Source organism: Dipodomys ordii, unplaced genomic scaffold, assembly GCF_000151885.1.
Source record: "Dipodomys ordii isolate 6190 unplaced genomic scaffold, Dord_2.0 Scaffold102, whole genome shotgun sequence".
Taxonomy (NCBI): domain Eukaryota; kingdom Metazoa; phylum Chordata; class Mammalia; order Rodentia; family Heteromyidae; genus Dipodomys; species Dipodomys ordii.
The window spans coordinates 2,910,567-2,930,379 of record NW_012267318.1 but is presented as its reverse complement, the minus strand read 5'-3'; the positions used below and the strand labels follow the sequence as shown (position 1 = coordinate 2,930,379).

The 19,813-nt window shown below is 42.9% G+C and overlaps 1 protein-coding gene across 2 annotated transcripts in view; it reads right to left on the bottom strand.

Moving 5' to 3' along the window:
* Positions 1 to 19,813, bottom strand: part of Mtus2 (microtubule associated tumor suppressor candidate 2) — a 367,362-nt gene that overhangs the window by 103,465 nt on the left and 244,084 nt on the right. For both annotated transcript variants that reach the window (XM_013027287.1, XM_013027288.1), the window contains exon 6: positions 16,566 to 16,777. In XM_013027287.1, coding sequence (XP_012882741.1) covers positions 16,566 to 16,777 — 212 coding nt within the window. The remainder of the gene's footprint in view (positions 1 to 16,565; positions 16,778 to 19,813) is intronic.

Genomic DNA, 19,813 nt, shown 5'->3' with positions numbered 1-19,813 from the left:
CTCTTCCTCCTCCTCCTCCTCTTCCTCCTCCTCCTCTTCTTCCTCCTCCTCCTCTTCTTCCTCCACCACCTCCTCCTCCTCCTCCTCCTTCTTTCTTCACAGTACTGGAGTTTGATCAGGGCCTCCTGCTTGCTTGGCTTGATGGGCTGGCACTCCACCACTGGACCCATGACTCCATTTAATACCTTTGTCAAATAAATGCAACATTTGCCATCCTGACTTTATTGTCTGCTCATTGACTAATTTTGCTATAAAAAGTCTTTGTTGAGATTTTTCTGGTTCTCTGTATGGTGTGTAATTTCAGATGGTGTGGTGAGTATTCTAAACTTTACTATACGAGATTCTGGGTCTTGTATACATTCTTCATAGAAGCAGTAACAGGCAGCTGACCAGGTAGAACCAGTGCCAGCTGTACACCCCCAATGCCAGTTCCATTTTCAAGACCTTTGAAATTCATATGAACTACACAGTGGCCTGTGTGGCACTGATGGTGACCTGTTCTCTATTTCCATCCTCACAGCCTATATGAACTAGGAGAATGGGATTCCTGACAGTGGAATTCAGGGGTGAGCCCAGGGTTCATTAACAACCACAAGGGGTCACTTGCCCACATTCCTTCTAGTTCCCTGGGGTGTCTCTTGTAAGCCTTCCAACTAGAAAGCTAGCACTTTAGGAATGCGGGTCTGCTATGTGCTTCTTACAACTGTGCTCCTTTCTGTGGCTAAGTAGAAGATGAGCAGAGACAGGATGAAGACAATGGGAATTTCCTCTACCTTGTTGGGGCCACAGCTTGTCCACATGAAAAGGAAAGTTTGCTTCCCCCAGAGCCAAGCTTGGGTAGTTTCTGCTGCCAGGATGCTTATAGAATGAGAGAATGAAGAGAAAGGAGAAAAGGATGTCTATAGCTCTCTCTGAGTGGTAGCCATTTCCTTTCCTGCATCACTCACATGCCGAGACTTTCTCCCTCAATCCATGCGCCTGCTCCCAGGCTTCAAGCTGTACTGAGACTTTCTCCCTCAATCCATGCGCCTGCTCCCAGGCTTCAAGCTATGCTGACTCCAGTTGAGGGAATTTGGAGAGAACAACTTACAAATTTACCATCAGTTCTATGATACTTGGGGCTCGTGTGCTTTCCCACCTGTCAGTTCTACATTCCTTTCCAGAGTCATCTCATAGCTGCTCCTACACTGCCCAGGTCTTACAGATGCTTTCACCGAGAGAGGAAGAATAGACTGACTCCTTCGTTTCCCTGGACATAAAACTCCATGGAGAACTTTTGAGTCACTTACTTAGTTTGTATGTTGGGTCTTCATATTAAACAGGGGTCATTCTAAGCTAGGTGCTGGTGGCGCATGCCTTATAATCCTAGCTGCTCAGATGGCTGAGATCTGAGGATCACAATTTGAAGCCAGCCTAGCAGGAAAGTCTGTAAGAGTCTTATCTCCACTAAACTACCAAAAAAAAAAGCCAGAAGTGGAGCTGTGGCTCAAGTGGTAGAACACTAGCCTGGAGCAAAAGAAGCTCAAGAAGAGCTCTTAGGTCCTGAATTCAAGCCCTTAATTACCCCTCCCCCCCAAGTCATTCTACATTCTACCAATAATGTATACAATGACCTGAAGGAGAAAAAAAATATGGCCATATTAGGAAGTAAAAAAAAAAAAGCTAGATATTGGGGCTGGAGGGCTGGCTCAAGCGCCTAGAAACCATGAAGTCTTGAGTCCCTCAGTAGAGACCAAAACAAAATTCTGGATAGCTTAAATCTCAACACTTGCTCAGGATTTTATTTCTGAGGGAAGCATAGCATCTTGTGGCCCTTACTGATTTTCTTCATGGCTCACCTTGGGCGTGGCGTGTGGCTCCCCACGAATGGGTACTTGTCAGCTGTGGAGCAGGGGGACAGTCAGCTGACCAACCACATAATTAACCTGAGCCCGGCTGCCATCCATACCTAGGATCTGGAGATTTAGGGCACAGAGAAATCCACAGCAAGGAGCCAGTGCCACTGTATTTGCTCAATCGAGTTTGACATATTGTCTTGAACCCTGTTCTCCACGGCCATAGCTGAAGCGTCTTCATATGAGGGAAGATTTTGGTCTTTACAGGGATCAAAGCATAAACACTGCATCCAATTACCTAACAAAAGGCAAAGTGTTCATTTCTAGGTGGTATTCTGGGGGATTGTCAGTCTCCCTGCAACCCTGGTCAAGCCTTAAATAGTAACGAACTTTATGTTTTTTATCATCTTTTTTTTAAAGTTATATGTGTGTTTCATTGTAACATTTCTATACCTGCATATATAACATATGTTGGTCATCACCCCTAATATTCTTCTAGAACTCTTCCTAAGACCTTCCTCTCAAAAATTCACTTTTTTAAAGCCTTTCTTTTATGCCACTGGGATTTGAACTCAGGGCTCTGTAGTGCTTGGTAGGAAGGTACTCTACCACTTGAACCACACTTACAGCCCATTTTACTTTTAGTTTATTTTTCAGATAGACTTTGTGTTTCTGCGTGGAGCTGGCCTTGTACTGTGATCCTCCGACTTATGCCTACTATTTAGCTGGGATTATAGGCGTGACATATCACATATCACTTGTTCTTTGAGATAAGGACTCACTAACTTCCCCCCCTTGAACTGCAATCCTCCTATATCTGCCTCCCAAGTAGCTGGTATTACAGGCACAAACCATCATTCCAAGTCCTTTAAAACAATCTTTCTTGCAATTCTTAAAAAATTCAAGCTGGATGCCAATGGCTTATGCTTATAATTCTAATTACTCAGGAGGCTGAGATATGAAGATTGTAGTTCAAAGCCAGCCCAGGCAGGAAGGTCTGTGAAACCCTTAGTTCCAATAAACTACAAGTCAGAAGTAGAACTGTGGCTGAAGTTGTAGCACATGAGCCTCAAGTACAAAAGCTCAGGGACAGTGCCCATGCCCAGAATTCAAGCCCCAGGACCAGCAAAAAAAACAAAAACAAAGAGATTTTATCATAACCCTTTCATACATGTGTACACTGTACTGAACCATCTGCTTTAAGTTACATCATGCCTGTCTTTGTTTTGATGATCTTCTGTGTTCTGAGGTTTGCTTTGTCTAACATTAATACAGTGATCACAGTTGTCCTTTGTTAGTGTGCTATATCTTCCTCCATTCTTTTACTTTTTTCGTGTGCCAGTACTGGAGCTTGAACTCCATTGACTTGACTTTTCTGCTCCAGGCTGGCACTCACCATTTGAGCCACATCTGCCCTTCTAGCTTTTTGGTAGTTAATTGGAGATAAGAGTGTCATGCACTTTGCTGTCCAAGGTAGTTTGGAACTGAGATCCCCAGATCTCAGGATCCTGAGTAGCTAGGATTACAGATGTGTGCCCATCTCATCCCTTTAGTTTTAATCAGGTCTTTCTATGTTAGTTGGGTTACTCATCGATTTGTGGAGAACATAGAGTTGGGTTCTTAAAAATGTAATTTCTAACTACTTCTCTTTTATCAGTGTATTCAAACCACTCACAATAGATCAATATCCACAACAGTCTCTGCAACCTCCTCCCATCCCTTGCATTGGTTTTCTTGCCTCCTTTTCTAGCACTTTCACACTTTGGTGTGTGTGTGTGTGTGTGTGTGTGTGTGTGTGTGTGTGTGTATGTGTGTCGTATTGGGGCTTGATCTCAGGGCCTGGACTCTGTCCCTTACCTTTTGGACTCTGTCCCTTACCTTTTAAAATTGAAGGACAGCATTCTTTGACTTGAGACCTCTACTTTAGGCTTTTTGCTGGTTTACTGGAGATAAGAATCTTATAGAACTTTCCTGCCAGGGCTGGCTTTGAATCATAATCCTCCGAGCTCAGCCTCCTGGAATAGCTAGGCTGACAGGTGTGGGCCACGGTGCATAGCCACGCTCATACTTTGAAAACAAGTACAGAATTTGGGATCTGAATGTCAGGCAGAAACAAAAATTGGAGCAATGCTATTGAAACAGGATTTGAGAAATAACAGTGCATATCTATTTTTATCAGCCTGTTTTTTATGATAAGGCATTGTTTCCAGGAGAACACTGTCAGGTAATAGGGTTTCACAACTCTATGATTTAAATGTTTCCTTTGCTAGTTGTGGGAGGGCAGAAGTGATGGGCTTTCATTCTCCCCAGGGACTAAATTACACCTATAGATCGGCCCCACTTCAGGCTTTGTGCAATGTATAATTGCTTGTATGGATTATATCATAGGCCAGCTGCTTGCAATGCACCACATAAATCTTATTCTTTGCTGCCTTAGTAATTTGATTGCCGGGAATACAAGGGAAAAAAAAGAAAGGAAGCTGTGTTTTTAATTTCAAACCTAGTTGCAATTAAGTTTGTGAAATAAGCAGGTGGGTGGTTCGGCCATTAGTGAAAAGCGGGAGGAGACCCATGTTGGCTTTGTGTGCAGTTTCCTTGGCTCTTGACTTCCCCCCATGGACATAATTTCATTTCCAAACAATGGCCTGTAGATGGCGCCATTTCCACTTCTCTATGGGACAAACACTGGCTTCACCTCTGGCAGATGGGAGGATATCAGTCTTCACTAAACAGAGGAAACAAGAAAACCTGGCTGTCTTTATTAGGGACCCCCTTATTCTGAATCCTGTCCATCTACTGTCTGGTCCTGGCATTTGTAATCATTTCTGCCTTGCCACTCATCAGTAGACTTAAGAGAAACAGCAGTGCAGATTCACTCCAGCATTCTAGGAGAAGACAGGAGACACTGGAACATCCCTGGAATGTGGGATGAAATCCAAGACTTTTATTTGTTTATTTATTAATTTGTTTACTTCTTGTGCCAGTCCTAGGGCTTGAACTCTGGGCTTTGTCCCTGTGCTTTTTCCCCCCTCAAGGCTAGTGTTCTAGCTCCTGTTGAATTCCAATATTTTATTGTCTGAATTCTAAAAGCACAGGGGACATTTGAGTTAGGGGTCTACTTGGGGAGAAATGCTCCAACCCTACAGGAGGCACTTTATACTCATTCAGACCTTTAGGGGTCACAGGTACAGGAAATGTTCAGTTCCAAAGAAGGTTTACTGAAAGGGAGAAACATTTCTGAGCTGTACACACATACAATCCCTAAGTTCTTAGCACTAACATTGCAGTTCTCTGATCTCTATGCATGCATTGTTTGGCTGGCATGCTTGGTTCATGGGTTATCATTCAGGTATTTTATACCTGTTAACCCTCCTCTCCTCAAGTAAGTGTTATGTCCAGAACTGGGCCTCCAGGACATGTCTCCATCTGCCTCCTTTTTCTGAAGACCTGCAGGCTACTGATCCGTCTTACATCTTCCCTGGATTATGATTCTACTGTTGAAGCCTCATATTTGTTCTCCCTACCCTGTAGGGTATTTTCCCCTCTACCACCCTCCTCCTTCCCCTCGTCTTTTTCTTCATTCTCCTCCTCCTTTTTCAGTACTGGGGTTGCCTTGTGCTTGCTTGACTGGCCCTTGCCCACTTAAGTCATATTTCCAGTCTGGCTTTTTGCTGGTTATTTTGGGGATGGAGCCAGGCAGACTTTTCTGCCCAGGCTGACTTTGAACGATGATCCTCCAGATCTCAGCCTCCTGAGTAGTAGCTAGGATTACAAGCATGAGCACCTGCACTTAACTATCATCTTTCTCATATCCATCTACCATATTCACCTTCTTAACATGAAGCTTACAACCTTTCAGTGTTCTGTCCAGCCAAAGTTCTCAGTATGTATGGTGGCCTCAAGTAGAGCCCCATTCTTTACTTGGTCATTGAAAGATCTCAGCCTCATTCCTATCTGCAGTCTTTTTTTTTGGGGGGGCAGTCGTGGGGCCTGAACTCTGGGCCTGGGCACTGTCCCTCAGCTCTTCAACTCAAGGCTAGCCCTCTACCACTTGAGCCACAGCACCACTTCCGGCTTTTTTCTTTTTGCTTATGTGGTGCTGGGGAATCAAACCCAGGGCCTCAGGCATGCAAGGCAAGCGCTCTACCACTGAACCACCTTCCCAGCCCTGCAGTCTTATGCTCCAAGCATTAAGCAACCTGGACTCACCACCCTCCATTGTACAGGCCTACCCTTTCCTTGCAGTGTTACTCTCTGCCTAGGTTTTCTCCTGCCTAGATCACACAGTCTCCACCTCTGCCTGCTGAGATCTTATTATTCATTCAGGCCTAGTTTCCCAGCATCCATCTTCAGTGAGTGGAACTGGATACCCTGGCTGGCCACATAGCTTTTCCCAGGCTACCTAAGTGCCACATTGCTCCCACCACAGGCCACTCTGTGCTCCAGGGATTTGAATGAGAAGCTTATTTCGAGAACTGGAAGCAGGGTCCCACCCTTAGCCTCTCCACCTTCCATTTAACAAGCAAGTGTTGAATTAAATAAAACCACTGGGGTGGCTAGTTCCCTTGCGTGTGGAGGAGGAGGGATTGGAACACGTAGACATAGGCTTACATCATGACTTGCTACCTGCAGTAAAGTTCCAATTCTGGTCCTAGATAGAAAGACACAGTAGAAGCTCCCATGCCATTTGTCATTTATGCCTTTCAGATGCTAGACAGCAAAAGGGGGACAGAGAGAGGGCTCAGCTTCATCAGGAAACTGCTGGTAGCTAGGTGCTCTCTGTGCTAGAGATAGGCTGGGTGACAGGACCCAATAATGTCCTTAGGAATGGACTCTGGTTGGGAGCACTTCACAGAAGTTGGTCATTCCGATGCTTGTTTTTCCCCCAATGACAATAATTCAACATGTTTCCAAAATTGTGATGATTGTGTTGCAAGTATGGCTAAATCAGACTATAGAATTATCAGGTAAGACAGGTAGACATCATGCATACCTATAGGAGAGCTGAGCTATTTCTGGTATTTACCTATAACATGGTCTCCCAGAGTCAGGGGTGGTGGATTACATCACAGACCCCAGGGCCTGCCAACCCTTCACTCTAGTCAACCCTAACTCATATGATTTTGACAGCAATCAAACAACTGAGGTTGGATCTTTAGTTGTCTCTCTCTTGAGAAAAACTGACTTGAAGGTAAACTAAGAAACCCATTTCTCAATGGGAGGACCTTTGGGGGTTCTAGCATACATGTCATATCTTTAGGTGGCAATTAATTTTGAAAGGTATCATTCCTTTGATTTGTTTTCATTTCAATTGTTTTTATTGTAAAGGTGATGTACAGAGGGTTACAGCTACATATGTCGGGTAATGAGTACATTTGTTTTTGGGTTGTCACTTCTTCATTCATGTTCTTCCAGATTTTCCCTCCCGACCACTCCCCCTAAGTTGTATAATTCATTTTAACATAGTGTCTGGTGAGTATCACTGCTACCTTTGTTTACTCTTTGCTCCACCATTTCTGTGCTCCCTTTACCCTCCCCCAAACAGATAAACTTAAATACAAGCCATAGGGTGCAGAAATGTGAAAAAAAAAACAGCAATAGAGGAGAGAAAAAATGAAAAATGACAAAAACATTTCTATTTCTTGGAGTTCATTTTGATAAACATCATTTTATATGACCATATGCATATAGCAATTGATCCTCTCCTAAGAATATCATCCTTTGGTCTCATTGTGTGAATGCTTTGAGTCTTGTACAATGTATCATATCCAAGTGTAACTTTTTGTCTTTACCATCCATTGTGTTTACTTAGAGCTTTATAGGTGCATTGGCTATACATGGGAAGAAACCTGAAGCCAAATCTTTATATGTCACCAATTCCAAATGGGTCAAAGACTTCAAGTAAGGCTAGATACCATGTAAGTATTTCAGGAAGGTATAGAGGGAACACTAGGGATCCTAGGCATGTGTTGAAATGTCCTAAGTAAAGATCTAGAAGCACAACAGATCAAAGAAAGACTGGACATAGGACTGCATCAAACTGAAGAGTTTCTGCATGGTAAAGGACATGGCTAGCAAGATAAAAGAGAAAGCCCACAGAATAGGAGAAGATTCTTACTAACTATGATCAGACAAGGGCCTCATATCCAAAATATATTTATAGCTCAAAAAATGAACTCCCTAGCCAGGTGCTGGTGGCTCACGCCTATAATCCTAGTTATTCAGGGGGCTGAGATCTGAGGATCACGGTTCAAAGCCAATCTGGGCAGGAACGTCCAATAAGCCACTCAGAAAACTGGAAGTGGTGCTCTGGCTCAAGTGGTAGAGCACTAGCCTTCAGCTGAAGAGCTCAGGGACAGCACCCAGGCCCAGAGTTCAAGACCCATGACCGACCAAAAAAAAATGAACCCCCCAAAAAAACCCTCAAAGAAACATCAACTCAATTAATAAATGAGATAAAGACTTAAAGAGAGACTTCTCAAAAGAAGAAGTAAGAATTGAGGACATATGAAGAAATGTTCAACATCTCTGGCCATAAAAGAAATGTAAATCAAAACAACAATGAGATTCCACCTCACCTCAGTTAGAATGGCCATTATCAAGAAAACTAACAATAACAGATGCTGGCAGGATGTAGCCAAAAGTGAATGCTACTACATGTTGATGATATTGTAAACTTATTCCAACACTCTGGAAAACAGTATGCCAGCTTCCCTATGACTCTGCAATCCCATTCCTGGGCATTTATCCAATAGACCACAAACAAGGCCACACTAAAGCTACCAGCATAACCATATTCACTGCAGTATTACTTGATTTTTAAGAACTTCAGGTGTCAGAGGCATGAGGTAAGAGAGGGTAGTAGATGAATGGAAAGAGGAAGGGTGGTGAATGCAGTCATAATATTCAATGTGCGCATGTAAAAATGGAATCAGGTACATTGTGGGGATGAGTGGGGTTGGCACAGATGGGTAGAATGATAGAAGGGAGTGACATTTATTATGATGTCATTTATTATGGCATTTATTATGATATTTGTTTGTACTTAAATATAATAACAAAATAAAAAAAAACAAAGTGACATTTAAGTAGAGATTGTATCTATAGGAGGCAATAGGTCCACTAAGGTTGGATAGCTGTCCCGTGACAAGCTGGCCCTGCCTTACTCTGCTGTCTTTGGTCTTCAGGAAGCCTACCATGAATTCCACACTCCAGAATATTTGGAAGGCATCCATGTTTCCTATAACTAGTTTTAACTGAATGCCTATCTTGGTCTGATGAAAGCCTGCAGGCTAAGTTTTCAAAGTGGTTGGTGAAACTCATGTTTCATTTGTCTTCCAAAGGGTCCGTCTTCCAGTTGCCTGTAGCACATACCTATAATCCCAGCCTCTCAGGAGACTAAGATCTGGGATTGCAGTTCAAAGCTAACCTCAGGTGGAAAATTCTGTGACTCTGATCTTTAGTTAACCAGCAAAATGCCAGAATTAGAGCTGTGGCTCAAGTGGTAGAGTACCTACTTGAGTTGAAAAAGATACAAAACAATGCCTAGGCCCTGAGTTCAAGCTCCAGTACTGCTAAAAAAAGGGAGGGTGTCCACCTATTTCCAAAGAATGTTTCATGAGAAAACATGCCATTTATGACACAAAATTGAAGGAGTTCAACAAGGGTGATCTGTTTGTACCTTAGTCAAGTACTGATTAGTATTATACTGTACATTATCACGAAATTTATATTGTCATCAATAAAGTTGGGTTTTATCAGAGTCTAGAATTTGGGTTCTTCCATAAATGTTGAGGTGACTTTGCTTTTTTTTCCATTCTACTTTCCACTTGGCAAGATGTTTTCTGTACTTGACATTCCAGGCCCATTTCAGGGTCACTTCTACAATGTTCAGGCATTCTTTAAGAGCAACTATCATGGAAGCCACCAAATTTCCTTGCTACTTCCTTATGATTTTACCAACATTCCTACAGCATTCTCAGAAATGTCAACCTAGAGGCTTCCATTATCTTTAAGTGTTTAGTCATTTTTCTTGGAAGAAAAGATAATCGCAGTGTTTATAAGGTGGGGGGGGTGCAAAGCACTGTAATTATATGGCCCTTTTGAAAATCTGGAGACCACTAAGAGCCTAATGATTGCTTCCAAATCTGATCAAATGTAATTACCACTCCAAGAACCCCTACTCAGGGAAACCACAGAAGCAGAAACTTCTCTGCCTAGTGGACATAAAAACTTTCCTCTTGGCCTGCCTGTGATTTACTCTTGTAATCCTAGCTGTATAGGAGGATGAGATTTGAGGATCTCAATGCCAAGACAGCCTAGGCAAAAAAGTCCATAAGACTCTTACCTCCAATGAATCAGTAAAAATCCAGAAGTGGAGATGTGGCTCAAGTGGTAGAGTGCCTGTCTTAAGATGTTAAAAACTAAGGTAGAGTACAAGGTCTTGAGTTCAAGCTCCAGAACCAGCACATACAGAAAATAATGTATGTGAAGAATATAGGTGGAGAGAGAGAGAGAGAGAGAGAGGGAGAGAGAGAGAGAGAGAGAGAGGGAGACAGACAGACAGACAGACAGAGACAGAGACAGAGAGAGGTAAGCTAACAACAAGAGCAAAACATATAAAGAGAAAGTGGTAGGCTGTGTTATATACAGATAAAAAGAATTTGGCTGTTGTTCTTTCCATGTTTCTATATTAAAAGTTCGTGAAATTTTCTGCTCAAGGTTAGCACTCTACCACTTTAAGCCACAGCTCCACTTCCAGTTTTCTGGTGGTTAACTGGAGATAAGACTCTTATGGACTTCCTTGTCTGGGCTGGCTTTGAACCATGATCCTCAGATCTCAGCCTCCTGAGTAGGTAGGATTATAGGCATGAGCCACCAGCACCAGCTCATGATTAACTATTAAGATTGGAAAACACATTATAGTTTGGCTCTGGAATGTATCACCAAAGCCTGTGTGTTAAAGGCTTGGTCCCAGAGTGCTGTTATTGGAAGATGATGGTACTTTTAAAAGAGAGAGGGCCTAATGGGAGGTCTTCAGGTAACTGGGCAAGGGAAATGTAGGTCTCTGGTCCCTTCTTCCTCTGTTTACTCCCTGGCTTGCAGGATGAGTGGCTTTACTTGACCACACTCCTGTGATATGCTTCCTCACTACAGGGCCAAAGCAATAGGGTCACTCAATTGTGGCCTGGAATATCCAAAAATTGTGAGCCAATGTTAATATTTTCTCTTGATAAGCTGATGTCATCAGATATTTTGTAATAGTAATAGAAGGCTAAGACTGTATAGAAATGGTTGACATTGCCAGGTGCCTATGGCTCATGCCAATAATCTTAGCTACCCAGGAGGCTGAGATCTGAGGATCTCAGTGTGAAGCCAGTTAGGGCAGCTAAATCTGAGAGACTTTTATATCTAATTAACTAGCAAAAGCCAGAATTGGATGTGTAGCTCAACTGTTAGACTGCAAGCCATGAGTGAAAAACAGGTCTTTAATTCAGACCCCAGTATTTATACACAAATAGAGAAGTTCTTGACATTTTATACCTTATACCTTTCTGCCTAATACTAAATAATAACTAAAACACAATGATCATCTACCACCACATTCATAACAATGATAAAATGAAAAAGAGTCAGCATAAAAATGTATCAAATAAATATAATTAATCTCATTAAAATAATGTGAAAATAAATGCCACCCCATATGAAGCAAATATAAAACCTGACGCTGGCTGCAAGGTGAAACATTGATTTGTACAACAGGACCAGTGTCTAGGTTGTTTTATGGATTGACCACCAGGGGTGGCTAGAGAGTAGCGTTCCCAATGACTACACAGAAGAAAAAGATTCAAATCATTGGACTTGACTCTGAAAAGTGTGATTCCCAGAGAGCCACACTCATTGCTACACCACCCGGCAGTCTGGGACCACAGATTTTGGCAGCTCTGCTTGGCTTACCGAGGAACATGTTTAATTATATGGGCAGAGCTGCCCGGGGCTAGAGTAAGCATGAGGCCAAGTTAGCACCTCAAGGTGGCATCTTAGATTTGTCTCTGGATGCTGGGTTGAAGCTGTGTTGGGGCTGACAGCTTTCGCAGCCTCTCTGTCAGGGGCTTTAAGTGTGAGGCCACAATGGAAGATTCGTATCTGGATTTTTATGCTTTTCTCTAGTGAGGAGACTTATTTCTAGCATGTCCTTAAAGGTCCAGCACACTCAGGAAAACAAATACTAGAACAATTGAAAAGCTAGAGTAGAAAAATTTATTTCTATTCTTAAACACATTTCTATTCTTAAATCAGATTCTAGGCCAAACTCTCAATGTACAGGCGAAGCATCTCTTACCTGAAATGTTTCAGATTATTCTGGGTTTCAGGTGTTATTATTATTGTTGTTGTTGTTTTTGTTTTCTATTTATACATATGAGTTGGGGGCAAAATCCAAATCTAAACATGAAGTTCACTAATATTTCATGTAAACCTCTACTTATAAGCTGAAAGTAACTTTACATAATAATTTTAGTGTGCCTTGACACTAAATATTCACTTGTGTCCTGTCAATACTCAAAACTTGCCAGAGTTTTGAATATTTCAAAGTTCAGATTTTCCTTTTTCTTCTCTTCTCTTTCTCTCCCTCCTTCCTCCCCTCCCTCCCTCTCTTTCTTCTCTTTTTCCTTCCTTCCTTCCTTCCTTCTTCTTTCATGCTGGTCTTTTTTCGTGCTGGTACTGCTTTGCTTGTTTATTTGCTCAAGTATGGTTATATGACACTGAGCCACACCCCCACTTCCCAAAGTTTAGATTTTCCCATGAGGAATGTTTGACCTGTAACATAAATCCCAAGTGTCTTGGACTGAGTGTTCCCTTTATATGGACTAATAAATTCTTCTGTGTCTAAATCTGTTTGAGAGTAGAGTTCTTACAATATGTCTTGTCTGATTTCCTTGTGCTCAGAAAAGGTTTATTGAGTATTTGCTCCTACTGGCTTTGTGCATTAACTTGATACATCAACATAATACCCTAGTGAAGAACTCTCATCCTATTTCAGGTGTAAGAAGTTGAGACTCTTAAAGAGGTCAGAGGGCACTCAGCCATGGGGAGCCCAGCGAGGATGATGTTGTTATTTTCAGGCTCACAAGGGGCAGGGACTTGCTCCTGACCCCACTACTGGGTAGAGGCATGGGTGGCAGCTATACCTGGCTAACCCTGAACCTCTTCTTACTCTTCCATGGTTTCTGGATGAAGACAGTACAAAGTAAAAATGGCACATGTGAACTCCTTAATGGATGGAGTTCTGGTAGGTCTTCTAATCACAGAAGACTGGATATACTTCCTCATGGCTGACCATTTTTCTCATGATAGGCCCTCTGTTTTCCACACAATAACATGGGCCCCTCAGGCTGCCTGGTCCTTGATTCTCAAAAGACCACTATTAGAGGTTCCAAAGCATCTGCCTCTATGTCTGGAGTCCCACTCAGAATTCCCGGTCTACAGTGGTGGTGCTGCTGCTCAAGTAGAGACTCGTGTGTGTGTGTGTGTGTGTGTGTGTGTGTGTGTGTGTGTGTGTGTGCATGTGTGTATTGAGGCTTGAACTCAGGGCCTGGGCATGTCCCTTAGCTTTTTCATTCAAGGTTGGCATTCTAGTGCTTGCACCACAGCTCCATTTCTGGCTTTTTGCTGGTTAATTGAGAGATAAGACTTTTACAGACTTTCCCATTAGGCTGGCTTCACAGATCTCAGCCTTCTGAGTGGCTAGGATAATAGGGTGAACCACTGAAAATCTGGCTAATTAGAGACTCTGTGTGTGTGTGTGTGTGTGTGTGTGTGTGTGTGTGTGTTTAGACCATGTGCTTCCTCTCACCCCTGGATTTATCTGGAGAAAGAGCAGGAATCAGGAATACAGGAAAGGATGCACAGTATGGGGGTGGGGGTGGAGCACCACAGTCCTGTCTGATGCCTGTGTGGAGCTGGTGATTGTGATTGACTGGGAAGTCAAAGCAAAACATGTCCAGATCCATCTTGCTGACAGATGATGCAAAACACTGCTCTGTTGTAGGGAGGAGATGCCTACACATCACTTGCTAGACCTTTTTTTTCATGCCAGTACTGGACTTAAATTCAGGGCCTGAGCACTATCCCTTAGTTTCTTTGTTCAAGGATAGCCATCTACTTCTTGAGGCACAGTTCTACTTGCAACTTTTTGATAGTTAACTGGAGATAACATGGTTATGGATATACCAATGGTTGATGGTTCATTGAAGATAATTATCTTGTCTGGATAGCTTCAAACATTGAAATTCCTAGGATCTCAGCCTCTTGAGCAGCTAGGATTACAGGCAAGAGCCATCAGTGTCTAGCTTACCTATTAGACCTTTTGAGTCTCTGATGTAGGAGCCAGGAACATGCTAAAGAGAAATTAAGCTCACAGTTCATGATCCAAATGAGTTTGTCTCAGGCACAGAAATGTAAAACTATGGGGAGCCAACCCTTAATATTGACACGGTAAGTCACCTGCCATAATACCATAAGTGGTCCAGAGGTTCTGACTTGTAAAGCACAATGTATAATAGCTAATGTCCATTCAGTGCCCACTGACATACCTTCCTACCTGAAAGCTTCATCAAGAGGTTGGTATGGTTCCATGGGTGATGGGTGAAAAGGTCATGGTGGGCAGAGCAGTGGGATTGTGATTACTGAACTCAAGTGAATGCTAGTTTTGTCTCTATTGTAGGCTGGACAGGCCATAGGAAATATGCATCAGATGGACAAGCCATGCCATTCTTTCTCCAAAAAGAAAGGTGTCTATGTTTACTGTGGCAAGTCAAGCTTCTTTGGTACCTCAAAAATGGGTATAGAAGTTTAATCCTTGCAGGAAGTGGAGTATGGGCACTTGTCACTCATGATTGACAACAACATGACTAGACCAGAAAGAAAGATTTAAATCCACACTGGTAATTTATTCTTGTCATTAAAGTTTGGTTGGGAAGGAGGCTGAAAATTTTGGTGCTATTTAATTTGTCAGTCTTTACAAGACATTGATAAATGGCTCCTTCTGCTGAAATCTTTCAACAAAACACAACAAGAAGTATGAGAAACCAGGTACCAGTGGCTCATGCCTATATTCCTAGCTATTTAGGAGGCTGAGATCTGAGGACTATAGTTCAATGCTAGATGAAGCAGATAAATCGTCAGCAAAACATCAGAAGTGAAGCTGCTACGTAAGTGGTAGAGCCATAATCTTGAGCAAAAAAGCAAAGCCAAATTGTGAGGCCCTGAGTTCAAGCCCAAGTACTGGCACAAAAATTTAAAACAAAATTAATACAAAAACCTTAACTCACTCTTCTATATTAGAGAGCACAAGGAGAGGGGTAAGGATATAAAAAAGGGAAGACTCCCCCCTACTTCAAGGTTCAGTAGATAAAAGAAGAATCCAGTGGACAGGGTGCTATTCAATATTCTTCTGTTTCTCTTGTTTCAATTAGTCAGACCTTTGGTTCACTTTGTACTGTCTCCCAGAAGGCTCACCAGTGAAACCCACAATGCTTGCTCTTTGGATGGTTGAGCTGTGGTTACACTTTCTCACAGTTCATGTTAAAATTTGGCAGTGGACGTGTTAGCATTGGGAGATGGGGTCGTTATGACAAATTAATGTCTTTATTTCAAGACTAGATTCCTTCTTGGGGGATTAAATTAGCCCTCTGTGTGTATGTGTGCTGAACTCAGGGCCTTGAGCTCTTGCTTGGCTTTTTGTTTCAAAGCTGGCTCTCTACCATTTGAGCTCTTGAGAGAGTTGGTTGCTACAAAGGGGCTGGGTTCCTTTGTCCCCCTCTCTTTCTCCACACACAGCGCTCATCTAAACTAGTGTCTGCTACCAAGCTTTTGACTTTCCAGTCTCCAGATCTGTGTGTCCAAAATGAATCTTCTCTTTAAATAAATTACCCAGTCTTGGGTATTCTGTTATAGCAACAAAAATATGCACCAACCTATCTATACTATTTACATATTCTAGGTTAATGTTTCTTTTCACCTCCCTACCCCCAAGAACCTAAAACTGGAGTGCTAATACAGTCAGATGCACGGCTTTGCCAGGGCCTGTTGACAGTGAGAAACTGGGAGGATTTAAAGGCCCATGTCTAATCACAGACGGAATGTCCAGCAGTTCTCAGGAGCCCCAGACATTCGCTCACAATAGAGCAACACTCTTTGTATTTTCAGAGAAACTGAAGATACAAGGGAGCCTCATCTTACCCCATCTGCTCTCTGAAATGTGAACTGGGGCCTTCTGGGAGTCTCTGGACCATACATTCCTTTTTCATCGGTGTTGTGGCCCTGACTGGCTTTCATGGGATGTGAGCAGAAATGCCAGCATCTGCCCATCTGCCCTTGAGAAGGAACAGCCCATGCTCCGTTCCCTCCATCGATCCCATCTTCAAACATGCTCAGGTAGAACCTTTTCTTTCCTCTCTCTCTCTCTCTCACGCACACACACACACACATACACACACAATATCTCCTCTGTAGGGATAGTGGTTGTTTATTACTGTTTCCAAACTAGTATCTTTGAAGTATAAACTTGGTTCCCATGCCCTACAATGCTGCAGGAGATTCAGATGACTTCTGAAAATCCAAGTTCAATTCTACCCCAAACTCAAACTACGCTCTGACTCTCAATAGCCAGCACCATCACCCTCTTTGGGGAAAGAAGAAACCTTGTGGCATTCATGAATGTGCTCTCACCTTTCCAAAGAAATGCTGAGTGGATATAGCCAGGGCGTCGAAGCCACAGATGGCCCTCCTCAGCTCGCCCTGCACCAGGCTGAGCTGCCGCGCCTGCCGCTCACACCTGTCCTTCAGCCGTTGGACTAGCTGCCGTTCTGCCTCTCGGGTCTGCAGGTCAGGCTTGGATGCAAACCCATTTCGAGGAGCGGTGGTCCTCTGCTTTGGGTATCCTGTAAGAAAAGAAAAAGCTACGGTTAGGTTTTTTCGTTTTTGTTTTTGTTTTTTTTTTGTGCCAGTAATGGGACTTGAACTCTGGGCTTGGGCGCTGTCCTTGCACTCTTCAGCTTAAGGTGAGCACACTACCTCTTGAGCCACAGCACCACTTCCGGTTTTCTAGTAGTTTATTGGAAATAAGAGCCTCATGGAATTTCTTGCCCAGGCTGACTTCGAACTTCAATCCTCAGATCTCCGCTTCCTGAATAGCCAGAATTACAGGTGTGAGCCACATAGGCCTGAGCCTATGTGGTTTGGTTTGGTTTTGGTCTGTGTATGTGTGTGTGTGTGTGTGTGTGTGTGTGTGTGTGTGTGTGTGTGTGTGCATTGAGACAGTTTTACCTACATAGCCCAGGCTGGCCTCAAAGTCATAATCCTACCTTAATCTCTATAGGATTATAGTCATGTACCACTACAGTGGATGGATCCAGTCATTTATGAAAAGATATTCATTATAAATATGAGAACAGTCTCTTGCAAAAGTGTTCACCAGAACTAAGTGGAGACAAAGAACTTCCTGTGGTTTGTCATTTTAAGAATTAAAAAGACAAAACAGGAACTTACATTATTTACTCTGTTTACAGTTCCTAAGTGCAAAGTTTTATGTGTGAAAAAAGAGCAACCCACAAAGTCACATTTTTTCCAGCCTCCAACATCTCTTCTAGCCTGACAGGAGTGATCAAAGCAGGATCTTTGCTTGATTGTTTGTTTTCCTTAAAAGAGATAATCCTTGGGAAATGTATGATGGGAAATCAATCACTCACTCACTTGTGATAGAAATCAGACTTACAATAGCACAACAACCTCTCACTGGCAGTGGAGCTGAATGTGCTCAGGTCCCTTTTCTCCATTTAGATTAGCCATGCTGGTGACTCTTGTTTGTGATGTCAATACAGAGCACCTCTGCTCAAGGCAGTCATTTGAGCCACAGCACTGCTTTTCTCTTTTTGCTTGTTAATTATAAGTAAGGATGCCACAGACTTTCCTGCCTGGGCTGGCTTTGAACTGTGATCCTCAGATCCCAGCCTCCTGAGTAGCTAGGGTTACAGGTGTGAGCCCCCACAAGGATTTCTGACTTTAAATATCTAGGCAGGTCTCCTGCAACATGTGCTCCACCCCCCACCAGTATGACTTCATACCATCTCCATGGCTAAAGTTTAGTGTATGCCACTGTCATCTCTCCCCCTGCTTCTTCTCACCTTCTACCCTTCCATATCCAGAATATTCATTTAGTCATGAGGCAGTTCCTCACCAGTCTTCTTCTGCTTTCCTGTGCATCAAGAAGGAAGCTCACACCCCTGATCCTGTCCACAAAGTTCTGATCAGGCAAACAGGAGATGCTGTGCACACAGATAGAACCTGGAGCTCTGTTGGGTTGAGAGCAAAATCTAGGAAGGCTTATGGCAACTGGACTTCCAAGCTGAGGCTTGAAGAAGGGAAGGTGAGACCCTAGAGGTTAAGGGCTCCTAGGTGAGCAGACATCTTCCTGGGACCACTGTCGCCTCTTGGAGGCTCTGGGAGACCTGCACCCATAGACAGAGGACTAGTGATTGCTTGGTCATGCTTTACATAACAGAGGCACATTCCTCCCTTTGACACTGATTATTTCCAGTCTGCTTTCTTCCTGTCATTCTTTGTTTCCCAAAGCATCAGGGATCAAAATAAAACAATTCAGAAAACAACTGCCATGCCAAGAGGTGGTGGCTCACTCCTGTAATCCTAGCTTCTTAAGAGGCTGAGATCTAAGAATCAAGGTTTGAAGCCAGCTCAGGCTGGAAAGTCTGTGAGACTCTTAGCTCCAAATTAACTAGCCACCAAGAAGCTGGAAGTGGAGCTGTGGCTCAAGTCATAGAGTATTATCAGCCTTGAGGGACAATGCTCAAGCCCTGAGTTCAAGCCCTAGCACTGGTATAAAAACAAAAATAAAGAAAATAGCAGCCACTTTAGTACCGGATCCTGGATACATAGGTGGCCTCATGTTTAAAAGAAATCTAAATATTCCTGATTAGTAACAGCAGGTGTGCCTATTTTAATGAAAACTTCCTTCTCTTGACAAGTCATCAGCGATTTCAGTGTGATGTCACATAGAACGGATGTGAAGTCATGTGACTTTATTGCTTCTTATAGTCTGCCTTTATGAGATCAGAGTCTACGGTATTCTAGAAAACTCTCTTGCATGTTGCAGGCAAATCAATGTTGATGGTGCACTTCAACATCTTCTGTATTGAAATCAAAATAAAAATGGCTCCCTCTGTACTGAAAGACATAGCTTAGGACCTAAGTAGACTTCTGCCCACAGTTACTGTTTGTCATTCACTATGGTAGCTGGTGAATTTATAAAAACAGTCCAGTGCTTTAAGGAATGTGCTGATACACCAGATGTTGACCCTGATACCATCCAGGGGTAGGGTTCACTTGTGTCTTGGCTAGTTAGAATTAAGAGGCAGGAAAATGTTTAAAGCAGCCAGAACAAGTTTATTTGAGAGCACAAGGCAAGTCAACAGACTTGAAAGAGACTCTTGGTGGAGAGGGGCCCCCAAAACAAGGTTCCAATGGAATCTCCACTTGCCCTGGCTCTTTTCATTGGTTTAGTGGACCCACATGGCACTGTGGGAGGAAGAGTTTGGGTGGGGACTCAGTGAATTATGGAAAGAAACAGCACAGGATGGAGGTTACATGTTATCTACCATGTGTTATAGCCAGACCTTTTTAAATCCATCTACCTAAAAGTTCCTCTTTCTTTTCCTCAATACTGTTAACACAAAAAACATGCTGTCTTTGGGAAATTGGAAAGAAAAAAGCAAAACTTACTTCCAGTGCAATGAATGAGAGCTAATTGCCATCTTTGATGTCTCAGATCACCTCTGAGCTTATAAACATGGCCGCACTCACGCTGTTCCTGTATTTTTAGCTGTCAAAGTTAATCTTGAGGAGAATGGCTCTTCATACTTCCATCTTTAGCGTTCATACTATCAATTTTTTATGGTGCTAGG